At 46.7% G+C, this 23,939-nt stretch overlaps 1 protein-coding gene and 1 pseudogene across 1 annotated transcript; both read left to right on the top strand.

Annotated features, from left to right (window-relative positions):
- The first annotated feature begins 375 nt into the window (after window positions 1–375).
- On the top strand, window positions 376–1,236 carry LOC118705268 (annotated as a pseudogene).
- Window positions 1,237–10,643: 9,407 nt separating this feature from the next.
- Window positions 10,644–22,347, top strand: APOBEC2 (apolipoprotein B mRNA editing enzyme catalytic subunit 2). The gene is made up of 3 exons (XM_036413777.2): window positions 10,644–10,928; window positions 19,241–19,803; window positions 22,193–22,347. The coding sequence occupies exons 1-2, from the start codon at window positions 10,798–10,800 to the stop codon at window positions 19,782–19,784; spliced, it is 675 nt and encodes a 224-aa protein (XP_036269670.1). The 5' UTR covers window positions 10,644–10,797; the 3' UTR covers window positions 19,785–19,803; window positions 22,193–22,347.
- Window positions 22,348–23,939: the final 1,592 nt, after the last annotated feature.

The following is a 23,939-nucleotide window of genomic DNA, read 5'->3' as shown; positions in this document are numbered from 1 at the left end:
CTATTATATATTACATTATACTAGAAGCCCGAGGCACAAAGATTCGTGCCAGAATGGGCCTTCCTTCCCCTGGCTGTGAGCATCGCTTTCACTCTGGCCAGAGCCACCTTTCCACCTTCCTATGCTGCTCAGAGGCCCAGAGCTGCAGGGGCGGGGCGGAATGCCTGCGTCATCACCATCTTTATTGGGTTAACTTGCATACTCACTCCTAATTGGCTGTAGGTGTCAATAAGCATGCTTATCTATCTATCATTAGGCAAGATATGCCATACTAAGGCCTTTTGTGATTAATATAATATTATAGATCATTTTTTTTCATATACTCATATTGTTAGTTTTTTACATTAGTTAATAACTATTATAATAAATAAATGTTTAAAAAAGAGACAGAGAAAGAAACAAGGGTGTGATGTGAGCATGGGGAAGCAAAAGAAAACCAGGAAGTATTCAACATGAAGCAAATGCTTAGTCTCAGAGATCACAGGCTTAAAGAAAAGGATAGATTAAAACCTAAAAAGAAACAAAAGAAAGATCCCAGTGCACTCAATGTAAGAGAAGTCCCCCAACATCCTTCTTGCTTATTCTTTCAATATAACACACAGCTAGGCCCACCTTACCACATCCTGGTTGATACCAATGTTTTCAACTTTTCCATTAAGGCCAAACTGGGCTTAGTGCAATTAATGATGGAGTGTCTCTATGCCAAGTGTATCCCTTGTATAACTGACTGTGTAATGGCTGGAACTGAGAAGTTGGAGCAGAAGTATCGAGTAGCTATAAGGATCACCAAGGATCCAAGATTTGAACGATTACCATGCGCACACAAAGGACCTTTGCAGATGACTGCTTAGTACAGAGAGTAACTCAGCACAAGTGTTATCTTGTGGCCACAGTTGACTGGGACCTTAAACAAAGAATCAGGAAGATCCCTGTACATTTCTAACCATAGGTACAACATTGAGCAGATACCAGATGATTATGGAGCCCCTCGGTTCTAATACTTAAAAGACAACATTTCTCTGCTTTCCTTCAAACAACTTTCTCTACTGCAGATTTACTAACCATGCTACAACATGCATTATTGCTCCACTCACACATTTGCTGTTATGAATTGAGAACAGTTAAATACACTCACTTTTTGGTAATGTTTTGGAAATGATACTGATGTTGTTTTGAAAATGATATTTTGTATCATTTAAAATTTTGTTATATCTTTTTATAAATCAGATGACTGCTGAGAGAGAGAGAGAGAGAGAGAAGTAAGGCTCTGGGGTGACGAGTGAATTCAATAGGAGCTTCTTATCCAGCCTTCTCTCTTGCTTTTCTCTTTCTACAACTTCTCATTGGCATTTTTATTTTTATCTTTCCCACCTCTTGTTTTCAAAGCCCTAATGGGAGTATGTGACTGCCCTGTGGCTATCTGCCCAAATCCTAAATAAGGCCCATGGAGAGGAGCCTTTAGGAACATTGCCCCTGCTCGCTAGGGATGGGCCTGAGCACTAGTGTTGTTAAACCTTCCTGGGGAGTGCAGGACCCTGAGAGTGTGTTCCTGAGCCATCTGGAAGGTTATTAAAAACACATATTTCTTGGACTGAACCAGAGATCTGGGAATCAGAACCTTGGGACTGGGCTTTGGGTATCTTCAGACTGAACGAGTGCCCAGCACTTTGGTCAGCTGCTTGCTACCATGTGAGAGCTCCAGACATGGAGGGAGCCTTGGGGCCCTGCTCCCTTTGACAACCTGTGTTTCTGTCACCTGGGTAACTATATCTTCTCAGAGGACATCACCATCTGTGGAGTCTGGCTCTTTCTGGAGCTCACCAAAGGAGAACAGGAGAGAAAGAGTCTGCACCCTCCCACCTCCACACACTGGACATGCTCTGCCCAGCAGGCAGGTTGGTCACCAGCACTCCTGGAGGGCACATGCAGTGTTCCCACCCCATCTTTGCATCTTCAGCCCCAGGGCAACACAGGGCACAACAGAGCATGTGGCCATACATCTTTGTTGATTGACTATTTGGTTGATTGGTTGATTGATTAAATGAAGACACTGTCCCATTAAAAGAAAATGCTTTACCTGCACCCCATCAACCATTACCCAACTCTGGACCAAATCGCCTCTCTTTGGGGAAGGGCTGGGCACTAATAGTTTTTGAAACTTCTCAGGTAATCCTAATGCGCAGCCAGACTGAGTACAGCTGCCACAGGGCATTGCTTCTCAAAGTGGCCAGGGACCTCCTAAGTCACTTGTTCAAGGCCTGGACTCCAGACCCACAGACTCAGATCATCAGGGGAAATGAGGGCCACAGTGTGGTTTGTAGTTCTGACCCGGGAAACCAACAGACCAGGGATTGGATACTGACTCTGTCATTTACTCACCGGTCACTGGTGCACCTTCACTGCCTGTGCTTTATTCTCCTCGTCTGTAACATGGGAACCTCCTCGAATTGTTGGGAAAAATAAATGAGATAACGATAGAAAGATGGATGACACAGAGGAAGTGCTTAACAAATGTTAGCTGTTCTAGGAGGGGAATCTCAGAGGCCACCAGTTTAAAAAGCACACACGGTTCTGAGTCACCAGACAATTGGATACCCACCTTGCTTTAAAACCCAACTGTACTCCCAAACTTCCTGGAGCCAGGAGGGAAAGTGCCTGTCCCTTACGTCTGGGACTGGCCTCACCAGAGCCAGACACACAAAATCCCTGGCCCCTTACCTTACACGTTCATGTGGACTGTGCCTTCGCCTCATTCACATTTTTAAAATATTTTATTGAGTTTCTATAGAGAGGAAGAGAGAGGGACAGAGAGTTAGAAACATCGATGGGAGAGAAACATCGATCGGCTGCCTCCTGCACATCCCCCAATGGGGATGTGTCCGCAACCAAGGTACATGCCCTTGACCGGAATCGAACTGGGACCCTTCAGTCTGCAGGCTGATGCTCTATCCACTGAGCCAAACTGGTTTCGGCCTCAATCATATTTTTAAAGCTGTTGTAGTTGAATGTATAACTCCACATATACATGTAACTGTTTTAAATGTATAAAGGTAATCTATAAAGATTGACTGAGAATGGTTTGGGAGCCACATTGAGTGGGCTCTTATCCTGCTTCTACTATTGCTGGGTGAGCTTAGACAAGTGACACCTTCAAGTATTTGTCATTATTACTATCATCGTCTCTTGTAAGCATTACAAATATGTGCTATCAAGTTTATTCATGGTACCAACTAAGTCTAGAAGTTAAACTCACCCTCAGGAAGATGCACCATGCCTACCGCATGACTTTGACCTCTCCAGGGTGAGCTCATCCACAAATTCAGGGGGCTGGAGGCCTCTAGTTTTAGGGACTTGGCCCTGGAAGGAAGCTTGATTTGGGCAGTGTCCCAAGCCCTGGGATGGCATGGCTATCTGGCATGGCATGAGCCAAACAAAAGGGCTTCCATGGCATGAGCCAAACAAAAGGGCTTCCAAGGCAGGATCCCAACCCCAACCTCTCATGCTCTGACCCCAAAGTCATCCTTAAAATCCTCGTCTGCACCAGCTCCTGGGTTCCTGGATGGGAGCCTCTATTCCCCAGTCTCCCGCCCACCTGGGCCTCTTTCTCTACCCACCTCCCATGCTGAACCTGACCTGGAACACGCTGCCCTCAGCCCTCCTCTCTAGTTACCTAGAGCTGTGCTTAAATAGGGTCAAAGCTGCCTTCTGTCCTTGCCAGATGTGTCCCAGGATTCTGCCATCCCAATCATGTGGGTGCTCTGTCCTTGGGCAGTGTTTTTCTGTTTGCCTCTGAGTGTCCACATGGTATCTAAAGAGGGCGGGGGAGACTCCTCTCCCATGTACAGCTGTCCCACCCAATGTCTGAAAGGTGGGGGAGTGGCACCAGGTAAAATAGGGGCAGACGGTCCCCTTCTAGTATATTATAGCCCCTCCTTTCCTCCCCTGAACCCTTCATTCCTCCTCCCTTTGCCAGTGTCTGCAGAATGGAAATGCCCAGAGGTCAGGTGAGGAGGTCAGACTGGTGGGGTTATGTGCAGGACAAAGGTTGGGGAGCTGAGAGGGGGCAGAGGGCAGGAGTGTTTTCTCTGTGCATCCCTGGCCTCTCCTGCCTGCGGGCAGGTAGAGGGGATGCTGTGGTAGAAGGTGAGACCCCACTTTGTGTTGTTAGGCCCGGGCCAGGGCTCCCAAGTCTGTCTTCCTTTGTGGTGGTGACCAGCCATTCTATCCCTTAGGGTCCCCCTGAATCCCAAGCCCCAGGTCAGTCTTCCCAGAGTTCCCCTTTCTTGCAGTTCCAGACAGTAAGCACAGGACTCTTTGGTTCTAAGGATTTACTGCTGACCCTTCACTGTGGCTCACAGTTACCCTTCCGAACACAGCTGGCTTTGGAGGGGGCACCTCGAATCTGGACTCCCTCTTTCATCGTCAGGAGTTCCCAGAGGCCCCTTCCCCTTCTGCTCCCAGTGACCCTTCACACACATGGGCCCCTCTTCCAGCCCGCAGGCCCGGAAAAGCCCTCTGTCACACCAAGAGCGCCAGTGGGTCTACTCAGCTTCATTCATCCCTCCAGTGTCAATATGTCTGAGGTCCCCCGCACCCCCAGACGTGATCTGCTCAGGGAGCACAGAAAAACCCTCTCTTTTCCACCTGCACCAACTCCAGCACATTGCTATGGGCTGAAATTCCTCTCCCAAAGGTTGTTAAGTTTCTCATTTTTCCCCAGTAGGTTCTTTGACCCTGCAAACACCCCTTCGAAGAGGAAAGAGCATTAGTCACCCTAATGTGTGGTGATTCTTATCAGAATACCTTCTTCAAAGACACCGCGAAGGGAGCGGCCACTGGAATGGAGGACCGAGGTGACCAGGACTAAAGTCCTGAGTGTCACCCTTTGGCTCACAGAAGTGTGTCCTGCATGGCAAGCCAAGCGTTGTGTCCTGCAGGGGAGGACAATGGAAATCCTGGCCTCTCCTGTGATCCTAACCGCAGACTCGGGGAGACCCTTGGCCCCCTCCGCCTACCCAGCCAAAGCTCTGGACATCCCCATGTTTATGTCAACAGAGCGGTTGCTAGAGGGGCAGGCCCTGTTCGGCAGGGGGTGTCCAGCCCGTTGTTTGTGTACCTCGTCTCAGTAGTGACCGAGGGGCTGGCACTCTCGAGTTGGGTCTCTGGGGCAACGCGCTGTTGGGTCCCAGCTGTTCCTGCACATAAAGCACCCACACCACTGAGCTGCTCCGGTGTCTTGTTGCACCGAGTGAGAATTTAAACCTTCCCCTGGTGGGGCTGCTATTTTCCACCGCTGCCTCCTGGCCTCTCTCCTCCCTTCCTTGTGAGGGCAGCTCGGCACCTAGCCGAGACCCAAGGAGTGGCTGAGCCTGGCCCTGGTCCCTCCTCCTCTGCCATCTCCCAGCTCCTCCGAATGTTTCCTGAAACGACCATGGGAAACGGGACCAGGAAGGCAAGCTGTGGCTTCCCCTGGGCCTAACCCAGCTCCTTCCAGCTTCTGCCGCCTGGAAAGCAGCCGGGGCTCACAAGGGCAGACTGGAAGAGGTCCTTTTGGTTTCCATCCCCACTTGCCAGCTGCCTGTCTCTATGCCTATCCCCCTACACACATATACCAAGTGCTTCCAGAGCCCAGTCTCTCTGAGAACTCCTTCCCCCCGCCCAGGCCCCTTCGTGCCCTCATCCCTCAGAGCCTGACCTCCCAAGTCCTGGCAGCAGTAGGGATTGCATAAAGGGGTTGAAAGCATCTGTTTGGGAGCACAGAGCTCTCACTAGCTAAGTGACCTTGGGCAAGTCACTTAACCTCTCTGGTCTCAATTTTCTCACCAAAACAATGAGGACAATACTACTGCCTACCCAATGTCCTTGTGAGGAGTTCATTTATGGGACCTGTGTAGACTAGAGTCCGCTCTCACTGTAACTGAATTCCAGGCAGGATAGCACAGTGGGAAAAGCATGGGACTTGGAAGCTGACACAACTGGGTTCAAATCCCAGCATCCCACTAACTCCTGGTATGATCTTAAAGTAGAAGCCATACCTCCCAGTGTCCTCCTTGCAAGAGGGCCATATTGATAGAAACTTACTCAGCAGTGCTAACATGGGGGTGGGAATGCCTGCCCTAAAAACAGGGTAGTGGCAGCTGCAGAGGAGGAGGAGTCAGGCTCCTGGTATCTGATCCCCAGATTAGCTGCCACATTCTAGGGCCATAGGGGAAGCTGTTCTGACTTGGAAAGAAGAGCTAAGGACCAGCCAGGAATCCAGGCCCCAGGCCCACAGGAGGGTCATAAATAGCCAGAGCTGTCCAGAGCCTCCAGAGATGGGGAGGGGAGGTGGAGAGAGGAGGGTCAGGGGAAGGCTGGAAAGGAGCAGTGGAAAAAGGAAGCTGTCAGTCATCAGTCCAGGGGAAGGTCTGGGGAGCTCACTCAGTATCAAAGGAAAAACAGTGCATGGGTGGTGGAAGTTAGGGGACAAGCCAGGGACCACCTCTGCTCCTCCCAACATCAGAACATTTGCACCACACTGTTGTCTCCGCCCTGCAATGCTTGGGAGCCAGCCCTCCTCTTGTTTCCTGCCTTTTGGCCTTCCTGGAAAAGAAAGGTGCGAACAGGGAGGCCCAGAGGTGCTAAGTGATTTGGCCAAAACCACACAGTGAATCAAGGGCTGAGATGGGGATTAAACGTAGATTTTTTTCCCCTCCCAATTGAGGGTTACACATAACAGACAAAATATAAGAATCTGTCCTCAGGCAAGAAGTCAGGGGGAAGGGGAATCGAGAGGACTCTTCCTCCCTCCATCCGAGCACATCACTGTAGCTGCCGTGTTGATAACAGTATGGAGATGTATTGGTCAGAGCTAGCTGGGTGCAGTCCTGGAACTAGGAACTTGGGCTCAGAAGACTGGATTTACCTGTGTAATCTTGCACAAATCGCTTCACCTTTCTGAGCCTCAGGTCCCTAACTCCCAGAACAAGGCCCATGATTCACACTATGTGGAAGGGTGAGAAGACTAAGTGAGTTAATGCACAAAGCACTGCTTGATGGTGCCCAAAGGTTACAGAGACTGGGAGCACCTGGTGAGCAGCTCCGTGTTCCTCTCTGTGTACCTGGTATTTATACAGTGCTTGGCCCTCCATAAAAGTGGATCAATGGAAGAATGAGGTCAATCTTTGCATTTCAATGCTGTGTGTTTGTGTGATGGCAATAATAATAATAATGTGTGCTTGCTGTTTATCAGCTAGTGCTTCCTTTCCTTTGTGGACACAGGCACTCCCATTACTATCCCGTTCTTTTACCCCTGAAAAAAAATGCCTGAAAAAAATTAATCTCTGGATCAGAATGCCTTTAGTAATAAACCCAATAGGCAGAGTGACCATATAGTTTTTGGTCTACATGGGAACAATTTGGGAGTGAAAGGCACACTAGGAGAATTATGCCTGGACAACAGGTATAAACCATGACTAGCCCAGGCAAACAAAACTACCCAGGCACCTTTGGGCACCATGCTGCTCAGCGCTCTCTGGAGAAGAGAGCCCCAAATCCTCCCAACCACCCTGACACCTATTATCTAGTCAGACCATGGATAGGGTCCCCCACCTTCTTATCTCCACCAGCCAAACCTATTGGGAGCTGTGTTCAGCCCAGTTCCCCACCCTTCCATTGCCCCGAAAGTGTTCTAGAATGTTTGTACTGTTCCAAACATGAAAATCTGTGGCACCTGTTAAGGACCTGTCGTGAGCACTACAAAAAATATCCATCCATCCTCTGACACTGTGCCAGCTCAGGGATTTCTCGAGGGGCCCCATCTCTCATTAGTTTCAATAGGCCTATGACTGGTCCCTCTGCTTCTGTTCTTTCCCACTTTTGGTCTACTCTCAACCAAGTAGCCTGAGAGATTCTGGAAGAAACATAAGTCAGCTCTAACCAGTTTGGCTCAGTGGATAGAGTGTCGGCCTGAGAACTGAAGGGTCCCAGGTGCGATTCCAGTCAAGGGCATGTACCTTGTTTGAAGGCACATCCCCAGTAGGAAGTGTGCAGGATGCAGCTGATCGATGTTTCTCTCTCATCTATGTTTCTAATTCTCTATCCCTCTCTCTTCCTCTCTATAAAAAATCAATAAAATATATTTTTTTAAAAACATAAGTCAGATTATGCATCTCATCTGTTCAAAGACAGTGGCTCCCAGACAAAAACACTCAAACAAAAACAGCCCAGAAGGCCCAGCCTGTTTAGCCCTTAATTATCTCTCTGGCCTCATCTCCTAGGACTCTCCAAACACACAGGTGTTCTGGCATGTGCCCACCTGAGGGCCTTTGCACCTGCTCTTCTCCTTGAAACACTTGCCCCTTAGATATTCATATTATTTTTCCCTCATTTCCTTCATATCTTTTCTCAATTCTCTCCTTTTCAAAGTCCTTCCCTGACCATCCTATAAGAATGGAACACCCTCCTTTGTCACTCTGTCCCCCTTCCCTACTTTCTTCCTTAGCACTTAGCTCGCCAAATAGATCCTATGTATTACTTATGGTGTTTATTGCCCAACCCCATCAATCTCTGTGAGAGCAGGGTTTACGTTTTTGTTCTTTACTATATCCCTGGTATCTGAAACAGCACCTGGCACATATCGTATATGCTCAATAAATATTTGTTAAGTGAATAAAGAACTGACTGAGAGGAAACATAGCATTGTGGTTAATGTTTGGCCCCTGGAGTAAAAATCCCTGGTTTTAATAAAATACATAGGAGAAGACTTAGGTACTCAATTTATAGATCTTGGCCTCGGGGAGGGTTTATGACTTTGACCCCAACGGCAAGGGGAGTAAAAGCAAAAATAAATGAATGAAATATATCAAACTAAAAACCTGCAAAACAAAAGAAACATCAACAAACAAAAAGGCTTCCAACTGAATGGGAAAAGATATTTGCAAACAATATTTCTGATAAGGTGCTAATATCCAAATTATAGAAAGAACTCATACAACTCAACAACAATAACAAAAAACCCAGCCAATTCAATTAAAAATAGGCAGAGAACCTGATTAGACACTTTTCCCAAGAATACATACAAAAGGGCAACAGACATGAAAAGATACTCAACTCCACTAGCTATAAGGGAAATGCAAATCAAAACCACAATGAAATACTACCTTACACCTTTCAGAATGGCTGTTATCAATAAGACAAGAAACAGTAAGTGTTGGAGAAGATGTGGAGAAAAGGGAATCCTCAAACACTGCTGGAGGGAATATAAATTGATACAACTACTATTGAAAATAGTATGAAGTTTCTTCAAAACAGTAAGAGTAGAACTACCATATCACTAGCAATGCCTCTTCTGAGTACCAGAAAAATTTGAAAACATCTATAATAATCAAGTTGACTGAATGGCCAAACAGCAGAACAACTGTCTGGATGATCTTCCAGACAAAGCCTGGGCTGTGAGGGCTGGGGCAGCTGGAGTTGCAAGGGCTTACTCTTGCACAGATTTCATACATCAGGCCTCTAGTCCTATCTAATAAAGGAGTAATATGCAAATTGACCATACTCCAACACACAAGATGGCTGTCCCCATGTGGTCAAAAATGTCTTCCACAAGATGGCCAGCAGGAGAGGGTAGTTGGGAGGGACTAGGCCTGCAAGGGAGGGCAGTTGGTGGCAATCAAGCATAAGGGGAGGGCAGTTAGGGGTGACCAAGTTGACAGAGAAGGGAAGTTGGGGGCGACCAGGCCTGTAGGGAAGGACAGTTGTGGGGGACCCAGGCCTGCAGGGGAGAGCAATTGGTGGTGGTGTGGGGGGGAAATACCAGGCCAGCAGGGAAGGACAGTTATGGGCAATCAGACTGGCAGGGGAATAGTTAAGCACCAATCAGGCTTGCAGGGGAGTGGTTAGGGGGTGATCAGGCTAGCAGGCAGAAGTTAGGGGCAATCAGGAATTTCAGTAGGATCAGGCCTAAACAGGCAGTCGGACATCCCTGGAGGGGTCCCAGATTGGAGAGGGTGCAAGCTGGGCTTAGGGACACACACACACACACACACACACAGACAGACACACACTGTGCATAGATTTCATATACCAGGCCTCTAGTTTATCCATAAGGATATATGTACCCCTCTGTCCATTACATCATTATTGTCAGGGGCCAAGATATAAGAACAACCTAAATGTCCTCCAGTGGGTGACTGGATGAAGAGGATTTGGGACATACATACAATGGAATACTTCTCAGCCATAAGAAAAGATAATTGCAATAATATGGATGGATCTTGAAAGTATCATGCTAAGTGAAATAAGTCAGACAGAAAAGGACAAGAACCATATGTTTTCACTCATGTGGAATATAAAACAAAGCAACAAAAGAAAGAAAAACAACAACAACAAGAAAAACCTTACAGACACAGACAACAGTATGGTGCTTACCAGAGGGGTTGTATCTGAATACATACGCCAGCCAGCCGGGGAAGGGAGAGAGAGTAGGTGAAGTATTCCCCACCTGCCAGCTTCCTGTCTTTGCCTACTGATAAATAGGGAATGCTCATGGCCAGATTTTCCATTCCTCCCCATCCTGGCGCCCTCTGTCACTCAATTAAAAAAAGATAGGAGAGGTCCTGGGGGAGGGGCAGGTGGCCTCTGCTTATAAAGCCTGTAGCTGTTGCAGGGGGAGCACACTCAGCTGGCCTACCCAGTCCTCTGCCTTTCATCCCAGCAGATTTAGCTGCTGACAGCTGCTTGGGACTTTGCTGCCAGGCCCTGGCCCAGTCTGCTTTCTCTCCTCTGTCTCAGTGACTCCCCAGCCACAGCGCCGCCATGGCCCAGAAAGAAGAGGCCGCCGAGGCGTCTGCACCCGCCTCCCAGAATGGCGAGGATCTGGAGAACCTGGACGACCCGGAGAAGCTGAAGGAGCTGATCCAGCTGCCCCCCTTTGAGATCGTCACAGGGTGAGAGCTGGTGTGGCCTGGGCCCTTCTCCCTAGAGGAGCACAGGCTGGGGACAGGCTGGGGGATTGGGGACAGTAATAGCAGGCGTCAGGGCCAAACTGTGAGAGTGTGCAGGTTTGCAAGGTAGGGGCTGCAGGGGACATAGCAGCAATCTCGCTTGGCTTCTTGGGGTGACACCAGTAACCCTCTAGTCAGGGGAGGTAGGAGGAGGTACTTAGAGGCAGTGAAACCACCGCTGAGGACTCCTGGTTTTGGGACATCACCTGCCTCTCTGTTCAGTCCCAGGGAACCTGGTAAGGACACTGTCACACATTTAAATATGGCCCCAGTCATAGGGCCTCCTCCCTCCCTTCTCTCTGCTTCCGAGTGGGCCTCTCCTCTATCTGCATGTCTCCCTCTTTCCTTTAGAGCCTCCCTCAGGAGGAGAAGATCCTAAAACAGGATCGTTCTTCCCCAGGCCTGAGTGAGAAGCAGTTTTGTCCTTGTTCATTCTTTCCTGAGTTTCCCCGGGGAAACAGGTCACAGCACAGATAACTCAGCCTCGACCAGGGGCTTCTGGACAGAGGAGGGATCCCACCCCTGTAGTCACAGCCCAGCCCAGAGGAACCAGTACCCAGAGCAAAGGGTGAAGAGGCCCCCATGCTTACAGGGTCCTTCTGTCTTGTCCACATGGTGCATCTCTAGGAATAGCACCAGGTGGTCTTCCTCCTCTTCTCTCTGTGTCCCTTTAGGAGAAGACCCTGCTACATTTCTAAGCAAAGAGTAAGAGTGGGATATGTGGGGTCATATTTCCTCCTGAGCCAAGGATTCCTCCCGAGCCAAGGTTTCCTCCCCTGGGGCCCAGCAGTGCCCACAGGCGGAGGAGTGGTCGCACTAAGGGTGGAGGCGTGGCGCCTTCAAGGGGCAGAAGGATCCCTGGGTGGCAATGTGACCTGCCATTTTCAGCTTGGTGAGTGGCTTTCCAGTCCTGCCTCCGTTTTTTCATTAGTAGCATAAACAGGTTACGCTAGCTGCTTTCCAAGCTCCCTTCCAGCTCAGGTATTTTCCAATTTCTAAGCAAACCTGAGGGAAATGCATCCTAATTCTGGAGGCAGGAGTTCAGGGTAGAGTGTTCACCCATGCCCAACCAAAGCTGCCCTCAACCAACGATTTAAAAAGCAATAGGCACAGATATAGACATAGGGGCCACGGAGAGCCGCAGGCCAGCAGAGTCTTCAGTTCCAGGAGTTCGCTATGGAAAGAGACCCTTTTCCTGCCCCCTAGGCACGCTGTCCGGGTCACACAGATGAGGACGCATGTACCCACTCTGTGCAGGCTGTGGTCTCCTTACACAGGGACAGGGTAGGCTCTGAACAGACTCAGACTGTGTTTGTTGAGTTAAACAGGCTTTGGAGTCCCAAGGTGGCGGGTCCTAAAGGGTTAAGTCCTCTCACGTAATTTACATTGGGCCAGGTCTTTATAAGCATGGCAAACGTTCACAGGCATGAGCTCATTCAACCCTCAGCACAGTGCTAGGAGAGGGAGCTATAGTACTGCCACTCCCAGACCGGGAAACTGAGCGAGGGAGATTGAGTGACTTGTCCAGGACCTCAGAACCAGTAAGTGGCAGGTCGTCTGACTCCAGCCAAGTGACCTTTCCACTGTTGTCTTATTCATTCTGGTTTCCAGGTTTACCAAGCAGAGCTTCACCTGTCTCCATCTGCAGGGCAGCGTAGTTCAGAGGCTTTCCCTGACCCATGGCTCAGAAAAAGGGTCACAGGTCAGGCAGCTTTCTGGGCAGCTCAGAGGGAAGGTGGAGCCCTGAGTGTTTCCTGGCCACAAGTGACAGCTGTGGAGAGCTGTCTCCTGGGTCCCGGGGGTAAACAGGCAGCTTAAAATAGCCCAGAGGTGTGGCTATGTCTATGCAGGGGCAGGATGAGGGAGTGACTTTCCTCTCCCTCCTTCTCCAGATGCCCTAGAGTCAAAGGGGTCTCAAGCAGGTCTTCTCCTAGCCTGGACTCCCATAGGGGTGGGTCTGTCCATACTGCTCTTTAGGATCTCAAACTAGCTGAGAGCAGGTGGCTTTTCAGCAAACAGTTTGAGGTGAAAAAGGAGTAGTGGATAGGAATAGAGAGAGATATCCTGCTTGTCATGTTTCTGGTTTAAAGGGCACTCAGGATAGAAGCAGACCTAAGACCATCCTATATAACAAAAGCCTAATATGCTAAATGTCTGGTCGGCCAGTTGGTTGTTCAACCAATAAAAGCGTAATATGCTAATGATATACTAAGGTCTCTCAACCATTTGCTATTATGTGCACTGACCACCAGGGGGCAGACAATTGACTGGTTGGCCAGTTACTATGATATACACTGACCACCTGGGGGCAGATGGTCCAACTCATAGTTTAGCTTGCTGCTGGGGTCTGGCCTACCAGGACTGAGCAAGACGGACTGGACACACCCTGGAGCCTTCCTGCAGTCCCTCTCTGGCTGGCCAACCACCTGTGTCCCTCCCCATCCCTGATCGTGCACCAGTGGGATCCCTCGGCCTGGCCTGTGCCCTTTCATAACCCAGCACCCTTTGGGGGTTGTCGGAGAGCCAATTTTGGCCTGATCCCGTAGGCCAGGGACACCACTGGTGCACAAATTCATGCATCTGGCCTCTAATTATCAATAACATGAAGGAAAGTGTTAGAAGGGGGTCTAAAGCTGCAGTGTTGGGCCCTGCCAGCTCACAATGGCTGAGATTCGACTGTGCCATTTCTCTTCCCAGCTCCAAGTTCTTGAAATCACAGTAATGCAAGTATTTACAAAAGTCAGCAAAGTTAGAAGTGAGGGTCTTTTCACTTTCTCTCAGTTTGTTGGGTGCTAAGCTAGCACACCACTGAAAGACAAGAGCCTCTGACAGTGAGAGGAAGAGTAGAGAAGGGCTGAGGTTGGTAGTGCTAAAGATGGGCTCTAAGGGATAAGAATTGAGGCCATAAAAAGGCCCATCCATCAATGATAGGTCTCATTTCTTGAGCAGCAGCAGTTGTTCAGAACCTGAGGGGTTCAGTTACTCAACCTATCTTTCAGATGAGGAAACCAAGCCTCGGAGGGATGAGTAATTTGCCAAAAACTAGTGGATGAAGCGGGGCGTGCACCCAGGACTGTCTGACTCCAAATCACACTGTCTAAAAAAAACATAAAGTCTTTTATAGTCAACAAATATTTACTGACTAGGAATCATTTATTTGCTGCCCATTTCCACCACTACTATTTAACTTCCATAAGGATAGGGATGTTGCCTTTTACTGGTAACTGCTTTGTCCCTAGCACCAAGAATAGTACCAGCTCCTAATAAGTAATAAATACTTGTTTTTGAATAGAAGAGTCAAACAATGAGGAACACCTATTGTGTGGTGAGCTCTCTGCCAGACATAAGGATAGAGGATTAATTGCAGGGGAACTTCTCGAGGAGAGAAATTCAGGATGTATGAAGACCCAGCAGCGGTAGGCCCGGAGAGGATTTCACTAGTGCCTGGCTGCCTCTGGACTCAGCATGCTCTAGGGAAGCACTGGGCCATCAAGACTGGCTGTGTCTTCTCTCCATCCAGTGATGGATGACTGACTGTGGCTTAGTCTGACAGCACCTGTTTGTCTGTCTTTGCCTCTAGTTATTTGTGTATGATTTTGCATGACGCTGAACTTGCTTTTAGAGGGGTTATTATGGAACAGAGATGAATGTCACATTGCAATGATTTCCCTTCTGGACACTGCTTTAGCTTCCAGTAGTTTACCCCGGCAGTGGGATGAGGCAGGATTGAGAGGAAAGGGACAGGCAAGGAGTAAGGGGCCTTCATACCATTGTTAATGCCACAAGCCTTTCCCTGGACTCTGGAGCATGCTGAGAACATTTGGCCCATAAAGGATAGAAGACAGGATGGCATGGTTCAGTGGCTCAGTGTAGACCTTTGAACTAGGAAGTCACCATTTGATTCCTGGTAAGGGCACATGCCTGGGTTGCAGGCTCGATCCCCCAGTAAGAGGGTGTGCAGGAGGCAGACCATCAATGATTCTCTTTCATCACTGATGTTTCTATCTCCCTCTCTCGCTCCCTTCCTCTCTGAAATCAATTACAAATAAATATATATATATATATATATATATATATATATATATATATATATATATATATTTTTTTTTTTTTTTTTTTTTTTTTTTTTAAAGAAAGCACTGACTCTGACCACCCTGGTCTCCTCTCCAATGAGGGACAGTGGGAGGTCAGGGCTCATTGTAAAGATGGTGCTGCTCAGGGAAAAGGGGTGGACTCAGGGCCTGCCTTGGTCAGAGTCCTATCCAGAACTGCCAATCAGGAGCAGGCAGCCCAACACACCCCTTGTCAGCACTAGGAAGGCAGTCTGTTCCAACTCTCAACTTCTCTCCACTTCTCCTTCAGCTGAGGCCCACTTTAGCATTCATTTTGAAAGTTGACTGTAAATGGAAAAGGAACCTGAGACTGGCAATTCTGTCTCTTTTGAGCAGGTCTAGTGAAAGAAAGATGAAATGAGTCAACACTCAGTTACCAGTGAGTGGACTTTCCACTTCATGGATTATCTTGGAGCAAATATTTAACTCAGACCAGCATCTATTGCCCTCCAGGCTGCTTCTTTTTACTGTATAGATTTTTGTTTAGGAAACACAAATGTTTTCAAATGTGAACATGGGAATACACACACACACACACACACACACACACACACACACACACTCTAGAGGCCCAATACATGAAATTCGTTCAAGGGTTTTGGCCCCTACCACCGTGGCTTCATCCAGAAGGTTGTCCAGAAGATGTCAGGTCTATTTAGCATATTATGCTTTTATTATTATAGAGGCTGGCGCACAAAATTTGTGCGCTGGGTGGGGGTTTGTCCCTCAGCCCAGCCTGCACCCTCTCCAATCTGGGACCCCTCGGGAGATATCCAACTGCCAGTTTATTGAGCCTAAACTGGCCGATGAACATTCCTCTCACAATCTGGGACTGCTGGTTCCTAACCACTCGCCTTCCTGGCTGCCTGGTTGCCCCTAACCACTCTGCCTGCCAACCTGATAGCCCCTAATCACTCCCCTGCTGGCTTGATACCTCACTGCTCCCCTGCAAGCCCAATCACCCCCAACTGCCCTCTCCTGCAGCCCTGGTCCCCCAAAAAGGCCTTTCCCTGCAGGCCTGGTTGCCACCAACTGCCCTCTCCTGCTTGCTGCCATCTTATGACAATGTAGGGGTGGCCATCTTGTTATGGCATGGGGTGGCCATCTTGTGACACGAGGGTGTGAGGATCAATTTGCATATTATTTCTTTATTATATAGGATGTGTATACATATATATTAGTATATATATATGTGTGTGTATATACATACATATATGTGTGTATAATTCACATGTGTCAAACACAAGGCCCGCGGGCCAAATCCGTCCCGCCAGGCCTTGCAATGTGGCCCGCACCTCGCTGTCATCACTGCACTCCACTGTGTTTCCATCACAATGACAGTTTATGACTGTTCAGTAAACCATTCGGCCCGCGATTTAGGCTGGATTTTAGATTTTGGCCCCTTCTCTGATTGAGTTCGACACCCCTAGTGTATATGTATACAAGAACACATATGTATATATACACACATTTACTCACATCCCTTCCCCTCCACTAAGCAGACCATCATCCCAATTTTTTCTAGATATCTGGAGTCTCAGTTTCCTGCCTAGAGAATTACAATGCCCAGTCCAGTAGCCTGGATCTAAGCAGATGCAGTGTGAATGGCCAAGACTGCAGAAAGTATGAGAAAGTGGTACTTAAAGAGGCTGGGGGTGGGAATAATGCAGTTGTTTTCTTTGACTGAAGAAGCACCTAAGCCCAGGTTAAAAATTGTACTATCTGCATCTCTCTCCTGACCACCACTGCAACACACACACACACACACACACACACACACACACACGCACACCACTTTAGCAGTAACATATATGCTGGGGTTCACAGCATATGAATGATATGCTGTGATACACAGGTATGTCATACTACTTAGAAAAAAGTGTTTGTGATAATTAAGAAGTGTCACTGTCTCCCACTTCTACCAGTGGGCATAATAGTGTTGGCTTATTTTGTGATTCTGTAATGTCACCCAAGATAACCATGTTGTCTTAGCTCCCTGGGGAAGTTTCAGAGCTCTACCAACTCTGTCCCCTGCTTTCCCTAAAGGGCCCAGCTCTTTCAGGCTGTGGGAATTCCCAATGAACATCACTTAATCTTCATGCTCCTTCTAGAAGACCAGAAAGGAGAAGCCAAGCAAACCCAGGCTCTGAGGAAGCCCAAAGAAAACGCTGGGAGCCAAGACCTTCCCTGACTATCCTTTTTCCCTTGAAAGCACTTCCTTCCCTTGAGGCATCTATTTTTTTTAAATTAATTTCTTTATTGATTAAGGTAGGGGTGTTGAACTCAATCAGAGAAGGGGCCAAAATCTAAAATCCAGCCTAAATCGCGGGCCGAATGGTTTACTGAACAGTCATAAACTGTCATTGTGATGGAAACGCAGCGGAGTGCAGTGATGACAGCGCAGTGCAGGCCACATTGCAAGGCCTGGCAGGTCGGATTTGGCCCGCGGGCCTTGTGTTTGACACATGTGGTATCATATATTTGTCCTCAACCCCCATTCTAATCCCCCACACCCTATTGTCCTTGACCACTGGTTAGGCTCATATGTGTGCACATAAGTCCTTTGGTTGATCTCTCCCTTTTAGGAGGCATCTATTTTATCTTTCTATTGTCTCTGCTGAGAGGCAGGGTAGACCATGAGCCTGCTGGCCAGAGGGGTTGGAAAATGATATTTATAGAAGTGAACTTTCCTCCTCTCCCCTGGGTTTCACATTTCTCTCTGTCCTCTCCCCTTGCCCAGGGAAGGAAGAGGGAAAAACACCAGAGCTTAAGAGAGGCTGAGAAAGCAGCCGTCTCAGACTATTGGGCCAACTGGCAATTGCACGCTGGGCCACATTCATTCTCTCGGCTGGGCTGTACTGGGTCAAGTTGGTACAATATTTCTGGGGGTTCCGAAAGGAAACCCAAGGGACCATGACAGCCATTGCTGAAGCCCCCAAGCCAATCACAAAGTCATGAATACAGCAGGACCTCCAATAACCACGTCTTCTTCAGCAACGTTTCATTGTAACATTGATGCCATCAGAACTTAAATCTTGTTTATATCACTTAGCCTATGGTAACATGGATTTCTTATATGTTGTTCTGCTTAAAGTCGCAGAATTTATTGACAACATGAAGTGAGGACTTCTGAGAATCTATCATCAGATGGCTCTGGATTAGACTTGGGGTGGGGTGATCTGGCAAAAGGTTTTGAAGAGCAAAAAGGATTTGGGCAGGGAAGGTAAGCTCTGAGCTTCTTGGAAGGGAAAGGCCACTCCAGAAGAGCAGGGGTCATTTAGCAACCACAAAGTTCAGGAGCGATCTGGTGGGGTGAGTTTATTAGAGAGAGCTAATCCCAGCAGGGGCTGAAAGAGGAGAGGGGCAGCATCAGGTCACCTGTTCTCCCAGAATATTAAGTAAATAATAAACACATCCAGCAAGGGGCCGAGGGGGCTTAGAGAGCTAAGTATAGCTCCCAAAGGAATCCCTGGGCTGGGTCCTCAAACACATCCATCTCCGAAGTGGAAACTTAACTTGCCAGCAAGGGACATGGAAACTTGGGGAGAATCAAGTTGGTGATGGGAGGAAGGGAACACTGCAGGGCAACAGCTCAAGTTCACTCAGCTCTTTGGCACCTGCTGCTTACGCCAAACAAGCCACGGCCCTGACATCCCAGGGATTCCCCGGCAGCCTCTCTGGGGAATCAGAAGGCAGGAAGAGAGGCGAAGTTAACATTTGCCTTAGGATATCTTCTGGGGCAGCCAGAGACATTGCATTTTTATTTTTATTTTGAGAATTATTATGAGTTTATTTGAGCCAAACTGACAACATCTGCTGGGGAGCAAGATCTCCAATGCTCCCCAGAGATGACATTTTTAAAAAAGAAAACATTCAACCTGACCAGCTGGTGCCGCTCATCCCCTGCTCTCCTGTTACAGCCCCGTTGGCCTTCAAACCTGCACAGATCTTCCTCTCTTAGAAAAACACCCCCCCCACACACACATACACATAGAAACAACTTCAACTCCGATGCACACCTCACTCCAAATTCTCCTTCCTCTCCAGAGAAACCTTCTGGGATGCTTTCATGCTGTTTTGTCCCTCATGCTGAACTCATCATTCTCTCTTCTTCCCTGTCCCTTTGTCTTCTCGACCCCACAGGGAGCGGCTGCCCGTTAACTACTTCAAGTTCCAGTTCCGGAATGTGGAGTACAGTTCCGGGCGGAACAAGACCTTCCTGTGCTATGTGATTGAGGTGCAGGACAAGGGAGGCCAAGTGCAGGCATCCCGGGGGTACCTAGAGGACGAGCATGCCACTGCCCACGCGGAGGAAGCCTTCTTCAACAAGATCGTGCCGACCTTCGACGCGGCCCTGCGCTACAATGTCACCTGGTACGTGTCCTCCAGCCCCTGCGTGGCTTGCGCTGACCGCATCGTCAAAACCCTTAGCAAGACCAAGAACCTGCGCCTGCTCATCCTGGTGGGGCGCCTCTTCATGTGGGAGGAGCCCGAGATCCAGGCTGCTCTGAAGAAGCTGAAGGAGGCTGGCTGCAGGCTGCGCATCATGAAGCCGCAGGACTTCGAGTACATTTGGCAGAATTTCGTGGAGCAGGAAGAGGGCGAATCCAAGACCTTTGAGCCCTGGGAGGACATTCAGGAGAACTTCCTGTACTACGAGGAAAAGTTGGCCGACATCCTGAAGTAGGCGCTGCGCTCAGCCTCACGTGAGTCATGGCACCATTACCCCATTAACTGGGCAGGAGGCTGGAGGGCAGGTGGAACCAGTGGCTTTAGATTTTCCTTGGGAAAGAGTTTTCTGTTTTGGGTTGACTGTAAAAACATTTTAGAAGCTCCTACCTCCTTTTATTTCCTCTAAATTCCTCTCCCTAAATCCTTTTCCCTCCTACTCTTTTATATTAGACTGACGTTCCCTTATAACAGGGAATCATAGGGGTGAGAGGATCTGAAAGGGTTCCTGAGACATGGCTTTCTGTAGCAAGGGTTAGATGGTGTGAGAGCCCACTACTGGAAAACAGCCTAGAATATCTTTCAGCCCCCTACATTGTCGCCATCAAAGTATATCCAGAATTAGTCATGTAGATGCTTTGCTCCTACCTCCATTTGCAATCCTACCATTCCATTTTTTCCTCTAAAGCACGTGTTTTATTCTATTGGGAATAATTTTTTTTTCATTTTTTATACCTTTGAAATTTTTGACCAGAGCAGCTTTCATGTTTTCAAACAAATGACTCTGCTTTGAGGGAGACCATTACTTGCTGTGTGAAAGTATAATGCAAGAACATTTTTCCAATGTTGAAAAGCCCTCAGCAGAACTCAGAAAAAATGCTGAATGCAAGGATGGGGATAATATAGCAACATGTTCTTCCGTGCAGGAATGTTTAAAGGGTTAAAAAGATGTTTGTAAATTAGGCAGCTGCTCAGAAATAGCTTCCTACAGATATCAAGATGTGATAGGAGAACTGGAGGTAAAAATTAGCCATTTAAGCAAATAATTAGGACACAATTAAGGCCGATTTGGCTTCTTGCTGAGGGTAAATTACTCTTACAGAAACAGGACAATTACCCTCAGGAAAGAGGGTAAATAATTCTTTACTACCTTTTTTTTTTTAATTCGGTCAATTCTACATTGCTCCCACAGCAAAGCTATGTATGACTACGTCCTAGGCCTGACTTACTGATCAAAGTCCTCCAGTAACAGGGAATGTTAAATATTGAAGCCTAGTATATGCTTGCTACTTCGTAAAAGTACTATTTGAACACAGATTTTCAACCACCCTCTTTAAGCAACCTTATTATTAAAACACAAAAGAAGCATGCTTCCATGAAGTTATTCATTTTTGGTGTCTCTGTTCATATACTTAAGATGTACCTCATAAACATGCTTTGAAAATATCAATTTCTGGAGGTTGATGTTGGCAGGTGTTTGCTATCAGACATGCACTCAGGGTGCCTGGTCATTCTCCAGACCAGCGGTCACCATCCCACAGTCTGTGAGGTCCAAAAAGTTGGTGACCGCTGCTCCAGATGGGCATTCGCCAACCCATAAAGACAATTTTCAGCCATTTCTTACAAAATGAATTGAATTCAGTGAGACCATGGTCAGGTAATGTCACATGGGTACTCTTCCCATATAAGACACCACTTTCAGTAGTAATACAATCAGAATTATAAGGATGACCTCTGAAGATACAAAATTAGCTTTTAAATTCCTTGAAGATTTTATTAGGGTAATTATAAACCCTACACAGATTCTACAGAAAGACTAGTAGCTTAACTTTTAACCCTAGTATACTTCTTAAACATCTTTCAGAGTCATGGGCCACTTCTTCCAGCTGCCTAACTAGCAAGTCCTCAGGGATTTGTGTATGTTGTCAGTGTGTTTCCCCCATTAAGTCAAATGAGACAGCTAAGTCTGCTATAAAATTTAAGCATTTCAGGGAGGATTAAAGAGAACTATTAATTTTAGATAATTGAGGGTTGTACCTTATGCTAATCTAAACAGAAAGTAGATAAATCAGTTTGGTGGAAAAAGTTCATTCCTAAGTCAAATTCTTCTTATTAAAATATTAGACATTTTTCACATTATAAGCCTCTTTCCATTAGTTGACATACCTATTTTATCTGGACCCATTATTAACATGCTGTACTCTACTTGAGTTGCTCATGTTCCTGAAGGAAAGGGTTAAAATGTACTAAGTTGTGTTTTTTTTTAATGACATGAAATAGAATTATCTAAAAGACCAAAATAACAACTCTGCTTAACTATAATACTCCCAAGAAATAGGCATTTGCTAAAGAAAAATTTCCTCATATTTCTTATCCCATCTTTTTAAAAAATGGTTGAGTAGGATTTAGCCATGTATTCAACTCAAAAGAACAGCGTTAGAGCAGATCTTTTCTGGGGTTTTTCTGTGTGAACCATATCAAACATGAATGGAACAAATCCAATCCTGGGTAAACCAGAAGTCACAGGACACAATGGAGAAATTCCGGGACATGGGGAAGGCACACAGAAAATGTAATTAAAAAAGAAAATTCTTCATTGCTTGGGGCCAGCACGGCTCTCAGTAACATGTTTTCTGTTTTCTCAAGGTTTGACTGCGTTGACATGTATGGCCATCCAGGACATGCCTGACTTCCTAATACCACTTGGACCTGGACAACATTTAACACCAACCAATCCCACTGCACAAGGCCCTCTAAGAACTCAAAATATACTTCTCTTGCTATCAATCATTTTAGCTGTGCCTCTCTCTAAGGCTGCTCTTGGGAAAGAAGAGAGTTGCAAGGAGAAATAGCACCAGGCATCATGGGTCTGAGGATCCTATTAATTCCCCCAAATGGGCTGCTTAAGGCAAAGAGCCTCAGACCCAAGATCTGTGCAGATTTCTTAAATATGTCCAGAAATGCATTCATGCTGTTGTTCTTTTTTTAAAAAGGAAAAAAAAAAAAGTAGCATTAATAAAAGTGGTGTGATTTTTCTGTGACCAGGTTTTTAAAGAAATTTGGACATTTAGTAGTTAACTATGGACAGTGATGAAGTCCCAGGAATAGGGATTTCCCAGGCTACATTTTCAGTGGGAAGAAAGCTTAAACCAGGATTTGTCTAGGCAATACAGGATACTAACTCTCCCATGTAGACTTCTCATTCTGGTCTTGACCTTCATAAAATATTTCTTCTCAAGATCCCTTAGTATAGGGTGAAACAAAAGGCATGGGAAATACTTACAAAATATCTATATTTTGTCCCAATAGCCAATAAGTAACTAGCCTCTTAATTAGAGGAGAGTAGGATTTTAATGTTCAGATACACAATGTGAGGAGTCAACATGTAGTACTTGATGGTGATGGCAGGATGATGTCAAAGTCTCACTTCTTTAAAGAGTTGAGTCCTATGTAGAAGTAAAATTTGACATGTGAATTGCTGGGTAATTGCCAAACTCTAACTAGTATTCCAGGAATAACGTGCTCATTCTGATTATCAGGCAATGCCTTTCTCCAGGCTTTGAGTGTGATAAGTCATTGGAATTTGACCCCAACACTATCTACAAATAACAAAACGTTTTATCACAACCCTGCTGAGTCCAGGAATTCCACTTACTGCCAGTTCTCCACAAAACTGAGCTTTGTTAAAAGAATCATGAAGGTTCCTAATCCATGAGAAAAAATTGCCCTATGTAGCAGCAGCAATGTTTTGACCCAAGTGTTAAGATTTATGTGTATAGTTAGCAAAATATTTTAATTCTAAGTTTCCTCTTATCACCCATTCTCATTTTCAGCTTTGTGCATTGAGACATTCCTTCCCTTCTTTCCCCCTCAATTTTAATACTAATAATGAACAGAAGCAAAGCTTCTTTAAGAAAAGCCTTAGTCTAAAAGTTTGATCTTGAACTTGCTCCTGCACTACCCCACCCCAACTACATGGAGAACTTCGTCTGTTCCACAAAGAGGTACAAAAGATGTGAAATACTTTTTTAAACTGCTGTTTCATATCAGGCTGCAATGTGATAAGAACACAAGTCTAAAGTACAAAGGTTATATTTAACCAGTGCTCTCCTGCTGTTTCAACAAGCACATTTTAAAATCCACTTCTTGTACACTTGAGAAAGCAAGTCCTATGAAGGCCCAGAATTTACTCAAGGGAGAAAAATCAATATTAGATCTGGCTGTTTTAACTCGTAACACCATACTGGGGGGACGGGGTGTGTGTGGGTGTGTGGGTGTGTGTGTGTGTGTGTGTGTGTGTGTGAAGAACAATAGATGAAAACTCCAATAGTTTTCCCAATACCTCTGATAGTGAACTACTGGCTATACTCATGAACTTTCTTCTCCCACACAA

Source organism: Pipistrellus kuhlii, unplaced genomic scaffold (genome assembly GCF_014108245.1).
Source record: "Pipistrellus kuhlii isolate mPipKuh1 unplaced genomic scaffold, mPipKuh1.p scaffold_m20_p_5, whole genome shotgun sequence".
Taxonomy (NCBI): Eukaryota; Metazoa; Chordata; class Mammalia; order Chiroptera; family Vespertilionidae; genus Pipistrellus; species Pipistrellus kuhlii.
This window is presented reverse-complemented; position numbering and strand designations above follow the sequence as displayed.

Excerpts from the sequence above, each read along its gene's own strand:
- APOBEC2 (XM_036413777.2), top strand. The coding sequence starts at position 10,798 with ATGGCCCAGAAAGAAGAGGCCGCCGAGGCGTCTGCACCCGCCTCCCAG. Across the intron at positions 10,929-19,240 it reads CCCTTTGAGATCGTCACAGG|GGAGCGGCTGCCCGTTAACT; the intron begins GTGAGAGCTGGT and ends TCGACCCCACAG.